Source organism: Pyxicephalus adspersus, chromosome 3 (assembly GCF_032062135.1).
Source record: "Pyxicephalus adspersus chromosome 3, UCB_Pads_2.0, whole genome shotgun sequence".
Classification (NCBI taxonomy): Eukaryota; Metazoa; Chordata; class Amphibia; order Anura; family Pyxicephalidae; genus Pyxicephalus; species Pyxicephalus adspersus.
Genome location: NC_092860.1, coordinates 13,408,993 through 13,424,138, shown reverse-complemented (window position 1 = coordinate 13,424,138; position 15,146 = coordinate 13,408,993). Strand labels below are relative to the sequence as shown.

Genomic DNA, 15,146 nt, shown 5'->3' with positions numbered 1-15,146 from the left:
CCACAGGCACCCCAAATCATAGCACTGCCTCCACAAGCACCCCAGATCATAACACTGCCAACACAAGCACCTGAGATTATAACACTGCTCCCACAGACACCCCAGATATTAACACTACACCCATAAGCACCTTCAAATCATAAAACTGCCTCCACAAGCACCCCACAACACTGCCTCTAGAAGCATCATAACCCTGCCTGTACAGACTTGGACAGGAAAGTATTTATATTTGTTTGATAAATTCCCGGCACCTCAACTTCTGTCCTTGAGGGCCAGAAATCACACACACGTTTTAGTAAATAATTACCAAATAATGTGCAAAGCGCTAGAAAATGTCTTCACTATGCCTGTGTGTGGTCCTTAAGAAGTGGAATTGAGGGCCCCTACATAAAACAATAGCTTTAATAGGAAAACCAATTATTTCAGAAGTTGACTAAACAAAAAGATTTCCTTTTAACTTCTGTTCCAGTTGGAGCTATTAAATTTCTTTCTCTACTAGTGACAATGGTCATGTACAAATAGTAAGGGTGAAACGTCAGCAATGAAAACCTGACCGGAGCCCAAACCTTTCTTGACTCTGTACTATCATAAACAAATAAAAGTTACATCCCGGTAACTTGAGCTGTTCTCATGATTTCCCCCAAGTACCCCCAAACCCAGTGAGCTCCAATATGTAATTCCATTGATTCCAGTGATTAGACCTGACATTATGCGTATGGTTACAGCCCGGATTTATCTTGGACCTGTGTAGTCCTATAACCACCGGTAAAACTAAAACCTGCAGTTGAGCTTCGCTGCAGAAGAAAAAGGCGAGATCTGGTTGGTAGCCATGAACAGCACAGTCAGCACTCAATACGATACATGAAGAATGTGGTCACCTTACCAAAATGGAGGCTGCTTTGGCTGGAGGGACTGTGTGGAATGATGGGGGCTGGCTCTGAGAGGGCCCGCTTGTGCTTTGTAGTCAGTGGAGGTGTAGCAGGCAGCTTTTTGGGGACAGGTAAGGGGCTGGCAGGAGGAGGTGGTGGTGGTACATTGGGTGCTATAAAAAGGACAAATCAAATTTTAGGATAAAAGTCTAATTGGTTCATTCGTATGCCTGTGTGCCTTCAATAAAATATATTAATTTTTCATCAATATTAATAATAAACAACAGGCTTGTGAACTGAATGAAAAAGGTGTTTGTGTTGCTCAAAGCAACCAATCAGGGCTTGGCTTTAGGTTTCAATTCTAAACTTGACAAATATTCTGGAAGCTGGTTGGTTGGTTTAGGAAACCCAGACACCTCCTTGCATTCTTTATTACAGTTTCAAGCCATAGTGAAGGCTCCAGGAAATCAGCTAAATACATATATATGAGCTTTTTTATATCCCCCATGAAGCATGTACAAAGCAATAAACCCCATTTTGGCTCAGCATCCCCCCTCCCCTAATGCTGCTATGCAAAGAATCAAAGGTGCATAATATCAAGAAAGAAAGTAAAGCTGAAACAAATATTGTCTAATAAAGCCGTGTATTCTTGCATGTATCTTCCAGATCAAGTTATCCAACATACAAGAACTCACTTTATTACAGGAAATCTCTGAACAGAGGTAAAGACCAGTCACTGCTGCTCACAGTGACTGGTCTTGTATCCGCCCCTTTTCCTGCAGAGAGCCCATAGTGGGAGGAGCTGCTAAGTTCCAACCAAAACTCTGCGTTCTGCACAGGCTAAGTACAAAGTCATTATAATATCTGCGTTTGCACAAAATGTAAATGTTATCCATTGTGGCTATGGAGGACCAATAATAAATAAAAGATTGTGTCTAGGTTTCAGCTTTTTAAACAAGTCTTAAAATCTGTTTTCACTTTTGTTCATTGAGCGACAGATAGCCTTGCACTCACAGAAAAGATAGTAAAACGTTAACTGTGCTGTACCGCTAAGCAGAAAGCAGAGCCTGGATATATATTAGGCAAATATTGCCCTATGAGCACACAATGATGGTTCTTGTACCTCTGATAGGATTGCGGGGTGGCAGTGGCGGTGTATATGGCGTTGTAGGAGTCCCTGCATTCTCAGTACACAATTGTCCACTTCCCATATCGTAACGTGAATCCTGGGACACTTGTGACGCCCGTCTTAAAAACGATGTGGGAGGTCCCCTGTCCGGAAATGGAGAACTGGGGGACTGGAAGCAACTGTACGGCCGTAGAGTTCGCTCCTTCTTAACTGGACCCAGCTGCAAGGAGACAAATATATGAATCTAGGATTACCCTACTGCCCCTGAGTTTGTCTTCACCAATAAAGTTTGGTCACCATGTGGCATTTCTAATACGGGACGTCCTCATGAATGCATCCTGATGTAACAATTACGAAGATATGTGGCATGTTCTTCCTACCTTTTCATCAAGATCGTCATCGCTTTCATACATGTCATCCTGCCGCAGACGCCACTCGTACTCCACGTGAACACGCATGTTAAATTGATTGTTCTGAGCTTGCAGCAACTTAAAAAGATTAAACAAACGACACACATATTGGATATATTAGACACAATAAAAAGATTATTATTAATATTATTAATAAAAATAAACAGGATTTATATAGCACCAACATATTACGCAGCGCTGTACATTAAATAGGGGTTGCAAATGACAGACAGATACAGACAGTGACACAGGAGGAGGAGGGGACCCTTCCCTGAAGAGCTTACAATCTAGGAGGTGGGGGAAATAGCATGCAATAGGAGGGGAGATATGGAGAGGAGGGTTTAAAAGACGTAAGAAGCAGGGTAAATTAGTTGAAAAGTTGGGTTTTAGGAACTATTTTAAATGAGCAGAAAGTGGGAGCAAGCTGAATAGGACGAGGAAGACCATTCCAGAGAGTTGGGGCGGCTCTAGAAAAGTCTTGGAGCCGTGCGTGCGATAGGGTTATGAATGAGGAAGTCATTAGTAGGTTATTAGAGGAGCGAAGAGAGTGGCTAGGGGAGTATTTTCCTATAAGGTCAGAAAGGTAAGTGGGACAAGAACTGTGGAGGGATTTGAGCCAGGCCAACATACACGCTACTAGTCCTACATACAAGCTACTAGTCAAAGTGACAAGTGCTGAGTGTTACATGACATACAAACATAAAAAACTTCTATGATGCCAGGGTTGGATATTTATATTCATATAAATATATATATATATATAAATATATATATATAGCTAGTGGTTTACCTTTCCAAACTCTAAAAAAAACTAATACATTTGGATAGAATGAACCCTTAAATTGTGCAAATTCTAAGACAATAATATCAACTTCAAATGCCCCAAACAACTGCGGAGACACCACATTCATTGTGACAGGCTGCTTGTCATTTAGCCTTAAGCTCTGTACAGGCTTCTGAAAGAAGAAGTGAGCCAATTAAAGGCAGAAAACTAATATTCTATGAAATCCTGTAGACTTGAGTAGAAAAATTACATTTCTTTCTGGCAGTTTCAGAAAATCACAGATGGTGACAGATCAAAAATGTAATGTTTAATTAACTGAAACAGTGAGATGGCTTTTGTAGTAATTACACGCGTTATTTCTGGAATTCACGCTCTTACCAGATCTTCACAAAGGGTGTGCTTCAGTTGCCTGGCGATGTCCAACGCCGTCTCACCGGCTTCATTTTCTGCAGGAAACAAAAAATAATTTTATCCTAATATACTAAATATATTTGGAAGTAGATGGATACCATGAGCCTGATTTATTAAAGCTCTCCAAGGCTGGAGAAGATACACTTTCCACAGTGAAGCTGGGTGATCCAGAAAACCTGGAATGGATTTCTTAAAAGTAATTTGCTATTTGTTAGCAAATGTTTTTAATCCTGGACCAGATCCATTTCAGGTTTGCTGGATCACCCAGTTTCACAGATAATATGTATCCAGCCTTGCTTTAATAAATCAGGCCCCATATGTCTAGTGCCATGTTCAATACAATTAATAACAACAACCAAATTCTCACATTAAGGGACTTTTCAGGCACATAAAAACTTTAATACAATCCAACAGAAAAATTATTTATATTATTTTTATTATTCTTTATTAAAATCCTTGTGCTAACATATAATAGGCCTTAGATACAGTGTATTAATATATTCTACATTCCATTTTAAGCAAGTTTCCTTCAGATCACCACTTCTGACGCGCTTCGCAGAACTAACTCTGCTTCCTCGAGAATATTTGTTAAGACTGGAACAGTTCCATAACAATAATATAATTGTATAAATATACAACCATTAACAATGTTATAGTACTAGTCTATATATATTTATATATATATATATATATATATATTTATATATATATACTGTATATACTCACACACGTATATACCCACAGCTTTAGTCACAATGGGCCTGATGGGAGAACCTCGGTCCGGCTAACCTGGAATGGATCCAGGATTTATAACATTTACAGTTAATAATAAATGATTTTATATCAAAACAGAAGAGGAAAAGGAAAGATAGACTGAAAGATATGTTGGAAATAGGACTACCTAGACTCCATATATAATAAATACAAAGATACATTTCACATATGCCTTAAAAGCCTATCTTTCCCCTTCCCTTTCTGTTTTGATATTAAATATTTATAGGCTTGGCAAATATTATACCTAATGTAACCCTCTATAAGAAAAATAATCCCATACAAGTCATCCTGATAACATTCTTTCTCTATACTCAAAATTAAATGATTTTAAATAAATCTATTCCAGGTTTGCTGGTTCACCCAGGTTCTCCCATGATATTCTTTCTTCTCCACAGAGATTTCAAAAATCAGGACCAATGGGTCTTTAACAGTACCAAATATGTTTTGTTTGGCAATTACAATAAATATTTACACATAATATAATAATAAAAAAAATCAATAGAACACAATAATTCTTAATTTCATTATGAAACATTTCATTACAAACTACAGCTGATATGCATAGTAACAATACAAAATGCAATTTATCAATAAGCTTCTTTGTATCTCTGTATCTCCATAAGTATATTTCTATTGATATCACATTGCCCAATGTTTGGAAGGAAATAGGCTAATATTTATTAAAAACGGGCAGCACGGTGGCTCAGGGGTTAGCACTCTGGCCTTTGCAATGCTAGGTCCCTGGTTTCGAATCTCGGCCAGGACACCAACAGCATGGAGCTTGCAGGTTCTCCCCGTCGGTTTGCTCCCACATCCCCAAAACATGCAGTTAGGTTAATTGGCTTCCCGTGCCAAAAAAAATTAGACTGTATTAAAGACATATGACAAAGGTAGGGACATTAGATAACTATGGACTTTGTACAGCTCTGCATAATATGTGGGCGCTATATAAATACTGTGCAACAATAATAACTCAACAGTATTGCAAGATAGCTACTGATCTGCTGCCATCTAGTGGACACTTACTGATCTTCAAATTGACTTTGGCTCTTAGGAAGAGTTTCATGCTCTCGGTTTTATTGTACAAGCTGCAGTAATGAAGTGCGGTGTTGCCTCGGATCGTCTGCTTCACTAGATTTCCACTGAAGAAAAACACAATGCAAATAGTTATTCATAAAAGCATTATATCTATAATACATATGTGGCATGCATTTTAACTTTGAATAACATCTGTACACTATGAAGTTCAATATAATAATTATATATAAGAAAGGGAAAGCACCCCTTACCTGTTGTGCACTAGAAAATCGACAATGTGTAAAGATGTCCGATCGGACAATAAAACTGCCAGGTGAAGAATGGTTTCACCAGCCTCCTTCAAACACAAACAAAAATATTCTTACATGAGAAATAAGTTTGACTTGAATTTGAATTTAACACACATGCGGAACATTTAGTGAAACAATTCACAAAAGTAGGTTCATCCTGGACTGTAAACAATAACACCTTACTGGCTGCACCAAAGTTTCATGTAGTATACACACAAGTGAATCAGGCCAGGATGGGAATATTTAATAGATTACATATTTTTATCAAGCATTAATTGAGCTTTCAAACAGGCCATCTCTAACCTTTGTAGCCATAGACGCTGTGGTGAAATTAATCCCCAATTTTCATATCAGTGGCACTGATATAGAAGCTCATTTCCCCTTGCTCCCTATGGTAGTAAGGACTTTGCAGCCGGCTAGACTTCTGATGCAAACAAACAGCAGGTGCTCTGTGTTGTCTAGAATCTGATCCAAAGTGGGCTTCAGTGACCTTGTGATCTTTTAGGACCAATTACTCCACAGTGCTGGCAGCAACAGGGGTTAGGGAGCTACAGAAATTCCACTTTTGCAAGAATATATAAATACTATATCCATAGTCTAGCAATGGGTTCACTTTAAAGGAGAAAAAACTACCTATCACACAGTCCATTCAGTTTTGGAAAAGGCTTCTGCATACAGGTGTGTTGGGCACCTGAAGCTATGCCAAGTTGGATCAGCAACTCACTGCTCAGGGTTTACCTACTTTCTTACGACAGGGAAGTATGGGGGTGAGATGTAAACTGATTGGACCCTTTGCCCCTGAGAAGCAAGGAATAAGCAACAGTTGGCTATGGCATTCCAGCCAATCACATTTCCCTGAACTGAGCTTGGCCAGGGTCATGATGGTGCCTGCAAATCACGTACTATGGACCTGAACCCTGTCTGCAAATAAAGGTAAATACATTCACTGTAATGATTGATAAGAAGTCTTGAATACAGGTAGTCCCTGGGTTACATACAAGATAGGGACTGTAGGTTTGTTCTTATGTTGAATTTGTATGTAAGTCAGAACAGGTACAATATTTTAATAAATGCAATTAGGAGAGATGTTTGTCTCACATATTATTAGGCAGCGTGGTGTCAGTTACTGTATAAAGTCCCTACTGTGAGTTAATCAGAATGAAAACAAAACAAAAAAAAATATGGAGCCTAGACATTCATTACCTCCTGGAGCAAGCTGTGATTTGATATGGAAAAAGAAACAATTGCAGAGTTTGTCTTGGTCATTAAAGTGTTACAAGAGCTTGCAGAAAGAGTTCAGTCCCCTAAGATCACCCACAACCTCAGCTGTGTTTAGCTAAAGATTTCTTCTGCAATTAATGCAAACTGTACCCTCCCCCCATCAAGCCTTCATCCTGCACAGGAGCAAGCAGGGAAGCCCCATTTGTATCTAGGAGGTGTCCTTATGTCGGAGGTCCTTAACCCGAGGGACTACCTGTACAGAATTTAGGTGCAATGATCTGCAATTAAAAATGCAAATGAATTATTTAATATGTTTATTATTATTCTCATCTTACTTGTGCCGGTTGTGGAATCGGCTCTGTTAGATCAACCTTCTCAGCATAAGCCTGAATCAGTGCATAAACGTCCTTAAATTGGACAGCTTCTTGAAGTTCGAGCAGCCGTGCCACTGGGTGGGTGTTGCTTCTCTTGGTGTACAACCAGTGTACATACTTGGAATTTATAAAGTCTTTTCGTTGGGCCCTGATAAATAAACACAGAACGTTCCTTTCCATAAACATAATGATAACATATTTATTATAGATGGTAATGGTTTAAAGCTGAAGTTTACTGTAGTTTAAGTGTGTGTTTTCTGGGTATTAGGTGCTTGCTAATTAAATTATGAAATCAAAAGTTTTCATTACATATTTTAATATCTAATATATCTAAAATATTTTTATTATTTAATATATATAGATCTATATAAATATACACACACACACATTTATATATATTATGTAATTTCTTGATGTAAAAGAAAGCCATATCTAGTTGATGAAGACTAGTTAATACAAATTTCCACAGCACCCTAATATACTGAAAGGTATACAGGAGGTACTACATGGTACATCTTACAAAATCCCCCCAAACTTATATATAACAAGAATGTACGTACATTGCACTGTCTGTGGTAGGTTTGATTGTCGGAGATGGCAGATTGGCTTCCACAATGTCATTAAATCCAGAGTTACCAACGTTTTTGGCTAGCTGTAAAGACAAAGCATAAATGATGGAGGATAAAATGAGATTTAGCTTCTCATAGAGCTGGATGCATTGAACATAATACCATTCATATGAACATGATTTACCCCCTGGGGACAATTTAGAAAGCAGTGATTATGCAGAAAAGTGAATCTGTTTCTGCAGCGATAAAATGTTGTCTTTGCCCTGTTCATGATCATCACTTTTATAAATGATTTCCAGGTTATGAACAAATCACTACAACTTGCCATCAGATTCATTCCACCGATGTATTTATAAAGTGGTGAAGTTAGTGGTGAATTCTATAGGCTACAATGGAGTTCGGTGGTGTTCATTTCAAATATGCTGATCACCAATTTTGCCTTAACCATCACTTTTTAGTGGATGAAGGGAAAGTGAATGGGTCTTGTGTGCATGCTGCTTCCACACATGGAGATCAGTTATGGATTTCTCAATTTATTGATAATTATGTTATGAGGATCAAATCATAACCATAAAAAATTTGGACCTATAAAATGATGAGAAATTAACTTACTCAACACCGCAAAGGCTATAAAGGTGATTTAAGAATGGACAAACATTGGGAAATACTGACAGTTTAACAAGTAATCTAACAAATCATTTTTGCATTTAGACCATAAAGTGTAAGTGAACCCAAGACCTTGAGACTGCCGATTTTGTAGTATTTACCAAGCCAAAAACCACCAAAGAACCCCCATGTGATCATTTGATATTGAAAACGAATGAGGACGGCTTAAGGGGCTTTTCATGACGTTTTCAGTAGTGTTGGTTGAACAGTTGAGTGTTCGATTCGGGAGCTATTTGATCCAATAGCCTGATATTTTTTGGGTGATCGAACGCCGAATTCGAACACCAATAAAGTCTATGGGTGGGGGGGGGGGGGGAGTCGGGTTTTTTTCGGAACTGTGTAGAATAGCAACAGCAATCAGGGGATCGGAGCTGACAGCTCTGCTCCCCTGATTGCTCCTGCAGCTCTACCGTAACTGTAGTATGTGTTCTTGGATAGAGAATCTCTATCCAAGAACACATACGGAACAGCAGTTCATCTGCAGTCATAGCTAATTGCAAGCACTCGCGTGCCTCCTCCAATCAGCCGTGACTGCAAAGTTCCCACGGTCCACGGGCTGTACTTATCAGCCCAGTGACCGTGGGAACTGAACTGCAGATGAACTCTCAATGGAGAAACTCCATTGAGAGTTCATCTGTAGTCACAGCTGATTGAAAGCTCTCGCGTGCCTCCTATCAGCTGTGACCGCAAGTTCTCACGCTCCCCGGGCTGTATTTATCAATGATAAGTACAGCCCGGTGACCATGGGAATTGAACTCAGATGAACTCCCAATAGAGAAACTCCATTGAGAGTTCAACTGGAGTTCGCCTATTTTTTTTTACACGAATTCGAACACCAACACTAGTTTTCAGGGGTTTGTAAAAAGCTTCATGTAGTGGCTTGTGGTTGGCTGTCCAAATGTTTGGGAGGGCAAAATGCAAAGAAATTACATATTTTTGTTTCCTATACCATTCAATCTTCTGTGAAAGACAACCAAAACCCTGGACAAATCTCCTATAGTAGTTTTTAGGGATTTCATAAGTGACTGTAAAAGTAAAGCATTGCCAATGGTCATGCCATGTGTAAACCAACATAAAGACAACAGAGATCAATTTACTTACCAAGAGCTCTGAGGTTCCGAGTTTGTCCAGTGACAGTGATTGGATTCGGGAGTGATGGACGCCAAGCTCTCTATGGACACCGGAGCATTCAATGCATGTCAAGATACCAAGATTGATGGACAGCCACATTGGTTCTAGTAAAAATAGGAAATAAATCTGAGAAAAGGACTTATTACATTGTAATACTTTTGGATGATAAATGTTTTTGCGTGCTTTGGAAGTGTCAGGCCTACACTAGTTCTCTGTTCCTTGGTTGGTTGCTGGTTGCCCATTGTGTCGTCTTTGGATGATCAGCGGCAGAAACAAATGGTAGTGAGGGCCCCACTATCATTAAATACCACATAGGCACACTGTTATATAAAGAAATCAGCTGCTGCATATTAAATAGGGGAGGCTTCTGTTATACACAAGCAGTTATTTAGGTGCAGGTGGGTCATGGTGGGTAAAGCCAGTTGTAAATACTCCAATACCGAACCTGACATTATTTCCAACTTTTTGACCCTCTCCACATGGGTTTTCCCACCCAAGGTTTTGTTTTCCAGCATCTCTTTTTACATTTCACATATTATAAAACAAATAGGGAGTGTGGACACCCATCATAAAACGGCGGAAGATTTGCAGACCCCCTAACTTATTGCAAAGATCTCTCCATAAAAAGAAAAATATTAAGCAATTTATGTTTCCAGCATTTACCATATATGAATATTAGTTTTTGCTGGGCAGACCCTTTAATTTAAATGTTTGATTTTTGTTTTGATTCCAGTGAATCTATGCCGTCATGGGTGAATCTTTGTTTTTGTTCATACAGAAGGTGGCGCTTTATACCCAAGCTTCCCTACCTATCTTTTTATTTCCAAAAATACTGATGGATTTTAGTGCTGAATAAAAAAAAGAAGAAAAAAGTTGGTTTTGGTTGTGACAACAAACATTTATTCTACTAATATTTGGCCTTCCTGATTTCCTTTACCCTGGCTAAAAGTCCTAATTATATTGTTAAATACATGACATAGCTTCTTTTAGATCTAGTCACAGCGTTATTATTACTACACAGTATTAATATAGCACTGACATGTTACGCAGCACTGTACAAACTCCATAGTCATGTCACTAGCTGTCCCTCAAAGGGGCTGACAAATGTCCCTACCATAGTCATATGTCTTTAGTACAGTCCAAGGTCAATTTTTGGGAAAGCCAATTAACCTAACTGCATGTTTTTAGAATGTGGGAAGAAACCCTTGCAAACACACAGAAAATCTGCAAACTCCATGCAAATAGTGTCCTGGCCGAGATTCAAACCTGGGACCCAAGGTGGCAAAGGCCAGAGTGCTAACCACTGAGCCTGCCCAGATCACTAGGTCTTCGCCCTTCTCTGTGTAATGCAGGCAGATCGTGGCTTGTACATACCTCCCAAATGTTCCTGATTCTGAGGCACTCTTTTTGATCCCTCTGCCCCACTTTCCTTCCCAGCAGTCCTTGTTCACTAATCGATAAAGACCCCTCTACAAGTATGTCATATTTAACTATTCACATATGTAAAAGTGTTTGCACTAAACCTTTCATCCATTTTACAAATTATTCCATTTGTTGTTTGAAAAGCTTATATAAATTATATATATATTATGGTTGTGAAAAAAAAAATTTGTATGTGTTAATTTTTTTATGTTTGCAAAATGGGGTTACAATCTAGGAGGTGGGGGAAGTAACACACAATAGGAGGGGAGATATGTAGTGGGGGGAAGTAATGACGGTTTCAAAAGACAGAAGAAGTTGGAGTAGGCAAGTTAAAAAAAAATAGTTTTTGAGTTCTCTTTTAAATGAACAGAAAGTAGAAGCAAGACGAATTGGACGAGGAAGACATTTCCACAGAGTTGGGGCAGCTCTAGAAAAGTCTGGGAACCGTGCATGTGATGAGGTTATGAGTGAGGAAGTCATTAGTAGGTCATTGGAGGAGCGGAGAGAGAGGCTAGGGGAGTATTTCTCTTCTATTCTATTTTTTTATCTTTAAAGGCAAAACACAGGAGCGGAGAAATGGAGGCCTACATACTTTCAATTAAAAAGTGACAAATTCCCGATGACCCTGCTCTCTTTCTCTTATTCCACAGTTCTCTCCCCCTTAAATTCCTGAAACACCCTGTGGTAAAACATCTGATTATGGCCGATAGGTCCTGCATACCATCATTTTGGAAAACAGCTACACTCAACATGGGGTTTAAGCACATGAATGAAATTATTTTAATGGAGGACGAGACTGCTAGTTTACACAGCACAGGCCAGAAATTTGAATCCATCTGGTTCTACTGGAAACTATTTGTAGAGTCATCGGAATACAGAACACACTCACCCCTCATAACCATATTTGAAAGCCTTTATAGAATTTATAGATAATATTCTATTGGTGTTAACGAGGAAATTGATAGATAGGGACGACATACACATCTATATCTGCTTTATTGTTAACTATACTCAATTCTTCCCCTATTTGTAAAAACTTATTTTTTCTCTGCACTAATATTGTAAACATTTTAAACATCAATTTATCTAGGCTTTGTTCTTTACATGCTTAACTGGACTACCGTACTCCCTTTTCCTTCCGTTTTTCCAAACCCCATTTATGTTATACCTTATGTCAGTGGTTGCCAACCTTTTCGGACCTACGGACCACTAAATGCACAAACGCCCGACCACGCACGGGCAGGGAGCCGCGTGTTACTCAAAGGGGAAGAAACTTACTCCAGAGTGACGTCATGATGATAGAACCTGCTGACTCTCCCATTGCAGGTCTGAGCCTGCGATGGAAGAGACAACCCAGAGACAACCCGCCCAGAGCCTACAATCTATACAGGAGATGTGGTCTGTGGCTCTGGCCGGGTCGTCCCGCTGGTGGGGTCCTTTTCTTATCCGGGTGCACCGGCCAGAGCCGTGGACCACGAAAATGTTCTTGCGGACCACCGGTGGGCAATCACTACCTTATGTATCCCTGTTCTCATGTTTCATGTATGCTTTTATACCCCACTAAAACCCCCTAAAAAAAAAAAACGTGACTCTTTTCCATCCCTCGAAAAGTTGGGAAATGCTGTAAACAGTATCCAGAAAACAATAAAGCTCCCTGGGTCATGCTGAGTGCCCTAGATAATGTCCACATGGGATTCTGAGTCTCTATGATTGAAAGGACTGAAATCCAAGGACAGTTAGTTTGGAGAGAAAAGGGCTAGATGATGCTGGATATCTTCCAGCCAGGATATTAGGTGGGCTCCAATTGACTTGCTATAACTTGAGAAGATGACATTATTGAAAACCCTGTGTATCTCTGCAAGACTTTTCACTTTTGACATTGAGAAACTGAAAAAAAAAACCAAAAAGATCTAAATTGGCCTACACATTTTTCATTTCTCTACCTGTTATACATTTGGCCCTAGTGACCTATATAAAAAAGTGGTTGGCATTATATCCCTAGCAGCCGTAAGGCAGAGCTAGGTCTCGTGGCACGACCTGTGCCAGTGAAATCCCAGATGCCACATTTAGTCATCATTTCAATTTAGCTGTTGCACGTGCCGATATCTGATGCAGAATGTGACAGAAGAGACTTTTTCCAATGCTCAAATTACCCAAATGAATAAGATAATAACTCCCAATGGTAAGAAACACCGCAGCTTTCAATGAATAAATACAAGCTGCAAAGGCAGAAAGAGCATCATTAAACTAAAGCAAGAAAAAAAAGAAAGGCAACATGGAGAATAGCTTCACACCTGCTTATTAAAGGGAATATGCAGCGGTCCTGTATGAAAAGATGGCATTCAGCTTTAAGGCAAATCTGCAAAAATAGTTTATTGAGTAGTTGAACTGGTTTGGGAGAATAACTCAAAAAAAGGGACAAATGGATGCAAATATTGGGGCTTTACTAAAGAAATTTAGGCTTTATATCTAATAAGATTTATTATATCTTAGTACAGGATGATTCACTTTGCTTAGTGAATGTGGTGAATATTTGCTTTGCACTGAATATAACTAATATTAATAGTGAGTGTCCTCCCACCACTAAAAAGTGTCTTTGAGAGCCTGGCCCCTATATTAAAGCAAATAGGAGAGAAAAGCAGGGGATATTTGTGCTCAAGTGTTTTTATATGTGGATATACAGATTATATAAAAAGAACAAAACACATAAATTCTTTGCAGACAATATTTTAGGTAATAAGTACTGTACTATACAGTATGGAACTGCATAATTCAAAATATATTAAAAAGTACAGAGACCTACTTGCAAAAATGGATCCTGAAACCCAACGCGTTTCGCTGGTTTAGGCCTGGGGGATGTGTGGGAAACAAGTGAAAGTACTAACAAAAGGAAAAAAATGCAGAGAAAATAAATAAATAATATAGTAATAGTTACAATTCATTCCATTAAAGATCATGATGATTTTCACCTGATCTTTAATTGAATGGATTGTAACTATTACTATTTTATTTATTTTCTTTGTAGATAATCTGTATATTCATATATAAAAACACTTGAGCCAAAATATCCAAAGAAAATCTAAAAAAAAAAAAGTTGTTGCTTGCAGATGAAGGAAGTTAAATATACAGTAAAACCCCGGTTATCCGAAACTCAGATAACCGAAACCAGACAGCTCCGCTTTTGTGATTGCTCCTGAAGCCCTAGCGGAGCTGTGGCATGTTTTCTCCATCCAAGAACAGATACCACAGCTTCACTAGGACTGCAGGAGCAATCGGGAGAGCAGAACTGTCAGGAGAGCAGAGCAGAGCTCCGCTGATTCCTCCGCTCTGTGATTGGCTGAGAAAGGGGAAACCTTTTTCTCAGCCATTCAGCACTAGAGGTGAATGAGGGGAAGTCTCCCCATTCGAGTTTAGTGCTGAATGGCTGAGAAACCTCAGTTTCAGAGTAACCTCAGTTAACCGGAAACTACACTTATTTGGAATCGGCCATCCCCCATGGGTGCCGGATAACTGAGGTTCCACTATACCTTGCAAGAGGACAATTCACTATGTGAATCGCCGATTAATCTTTAGTCAATCACTCCCATTGTGTGCACTAGGAGCTGTTCAGAAGATATTAGAAGTTGTACAACACACCAATAGAACAAGAACTGATGGAAAGAATCGGTTCCAGGAGGCATGAGAAGTGTCCATCCCAGATGCAGATATAATATAAAATTACACACAGCATGCAGAACAGTAAAAGTTCTACTATGCAGTATCCATACCTACAGAATTAGAACTGACCAGCCAAAACCTGCCCATTACTAAATGGATAGATTTGGGCTAAAGCTGATTATAGAGCGCATTCAGTAGAATCTAGATAGGTGGAAGTATTGGAGCCCTTGTGTCCAGAGAGTAGAATGGCTGGGAAATGCGCTGTGATTGAAGGGCAAGGTCGGATAGATGTTGTAAAAGAAAGGTAAGGTGGGCGGGAGGCACGACAGCAGGTCAACAGCATTACAACTGACTGTACAATCCCAACTAGATTTGGTAAAATCTGTATTGTGCAAGGGTTC

At 39.3% G+C, this 15,146-nt stretch overlaps 1 protein-coding gene across 2 annotated transcripts in view; it reads right to left on the bottom strand.

Moving 5' to 3' along the window:
• LOC140325678 (arf-GAP with SH3 domain, ANK repeat and PH domain-containing protein 1-like) overlaps positions 1 to 15,146 on the bottom strand; it is a 121,924-nt gene that overhangs the window by 9,031 nt on the left and 97,747 nt on the right. The window contains exons 15-23 of one of the 2 annotated variants that reach the window (XM_072403647.1): positions 9,637 to 9,770; positions 7,861 to 7,952; positions 7,262 to 7,448; positions 5,667 to 5,752; positions 5,404 to 5,519; positions 3,571 to 3,638; positions 2,379 to 2,486; positions 1,993 to 2,218; positions 884 to 1,042 (exon numbers count right to left, since the gene is read on the bottom strand). In XM_072403647.1, the coding sequence (XP_072259748.1) occupies positions 884 to 1,042; positions 1,993 to 2,218; positions 2,379 to 2,486; positions 3,571 to 3,638; positions 5,404 to 5,519; positions 5,667 to 5,752; positions 7,262 to 7,448; positions 7,861 to 7,952; positions 9,637 to 9,770 (1,176 nt within the window). The remainder of the gene's footprint in view (positions 1 to 883; positions 1,043 to 1,992; positions 2,219 to 2,378; positions 2,487 to 3,570; positions 3,639 to 5,403; positions 5,520 to 5,666; positions 5,753 to 7,261; positions 7,449 to 7,860; positions 7,953 to 9,636; positions 9,771 to 15,146) is intronic. The other variant, XM_072403648.1, reaches the window with a different exon arrangement.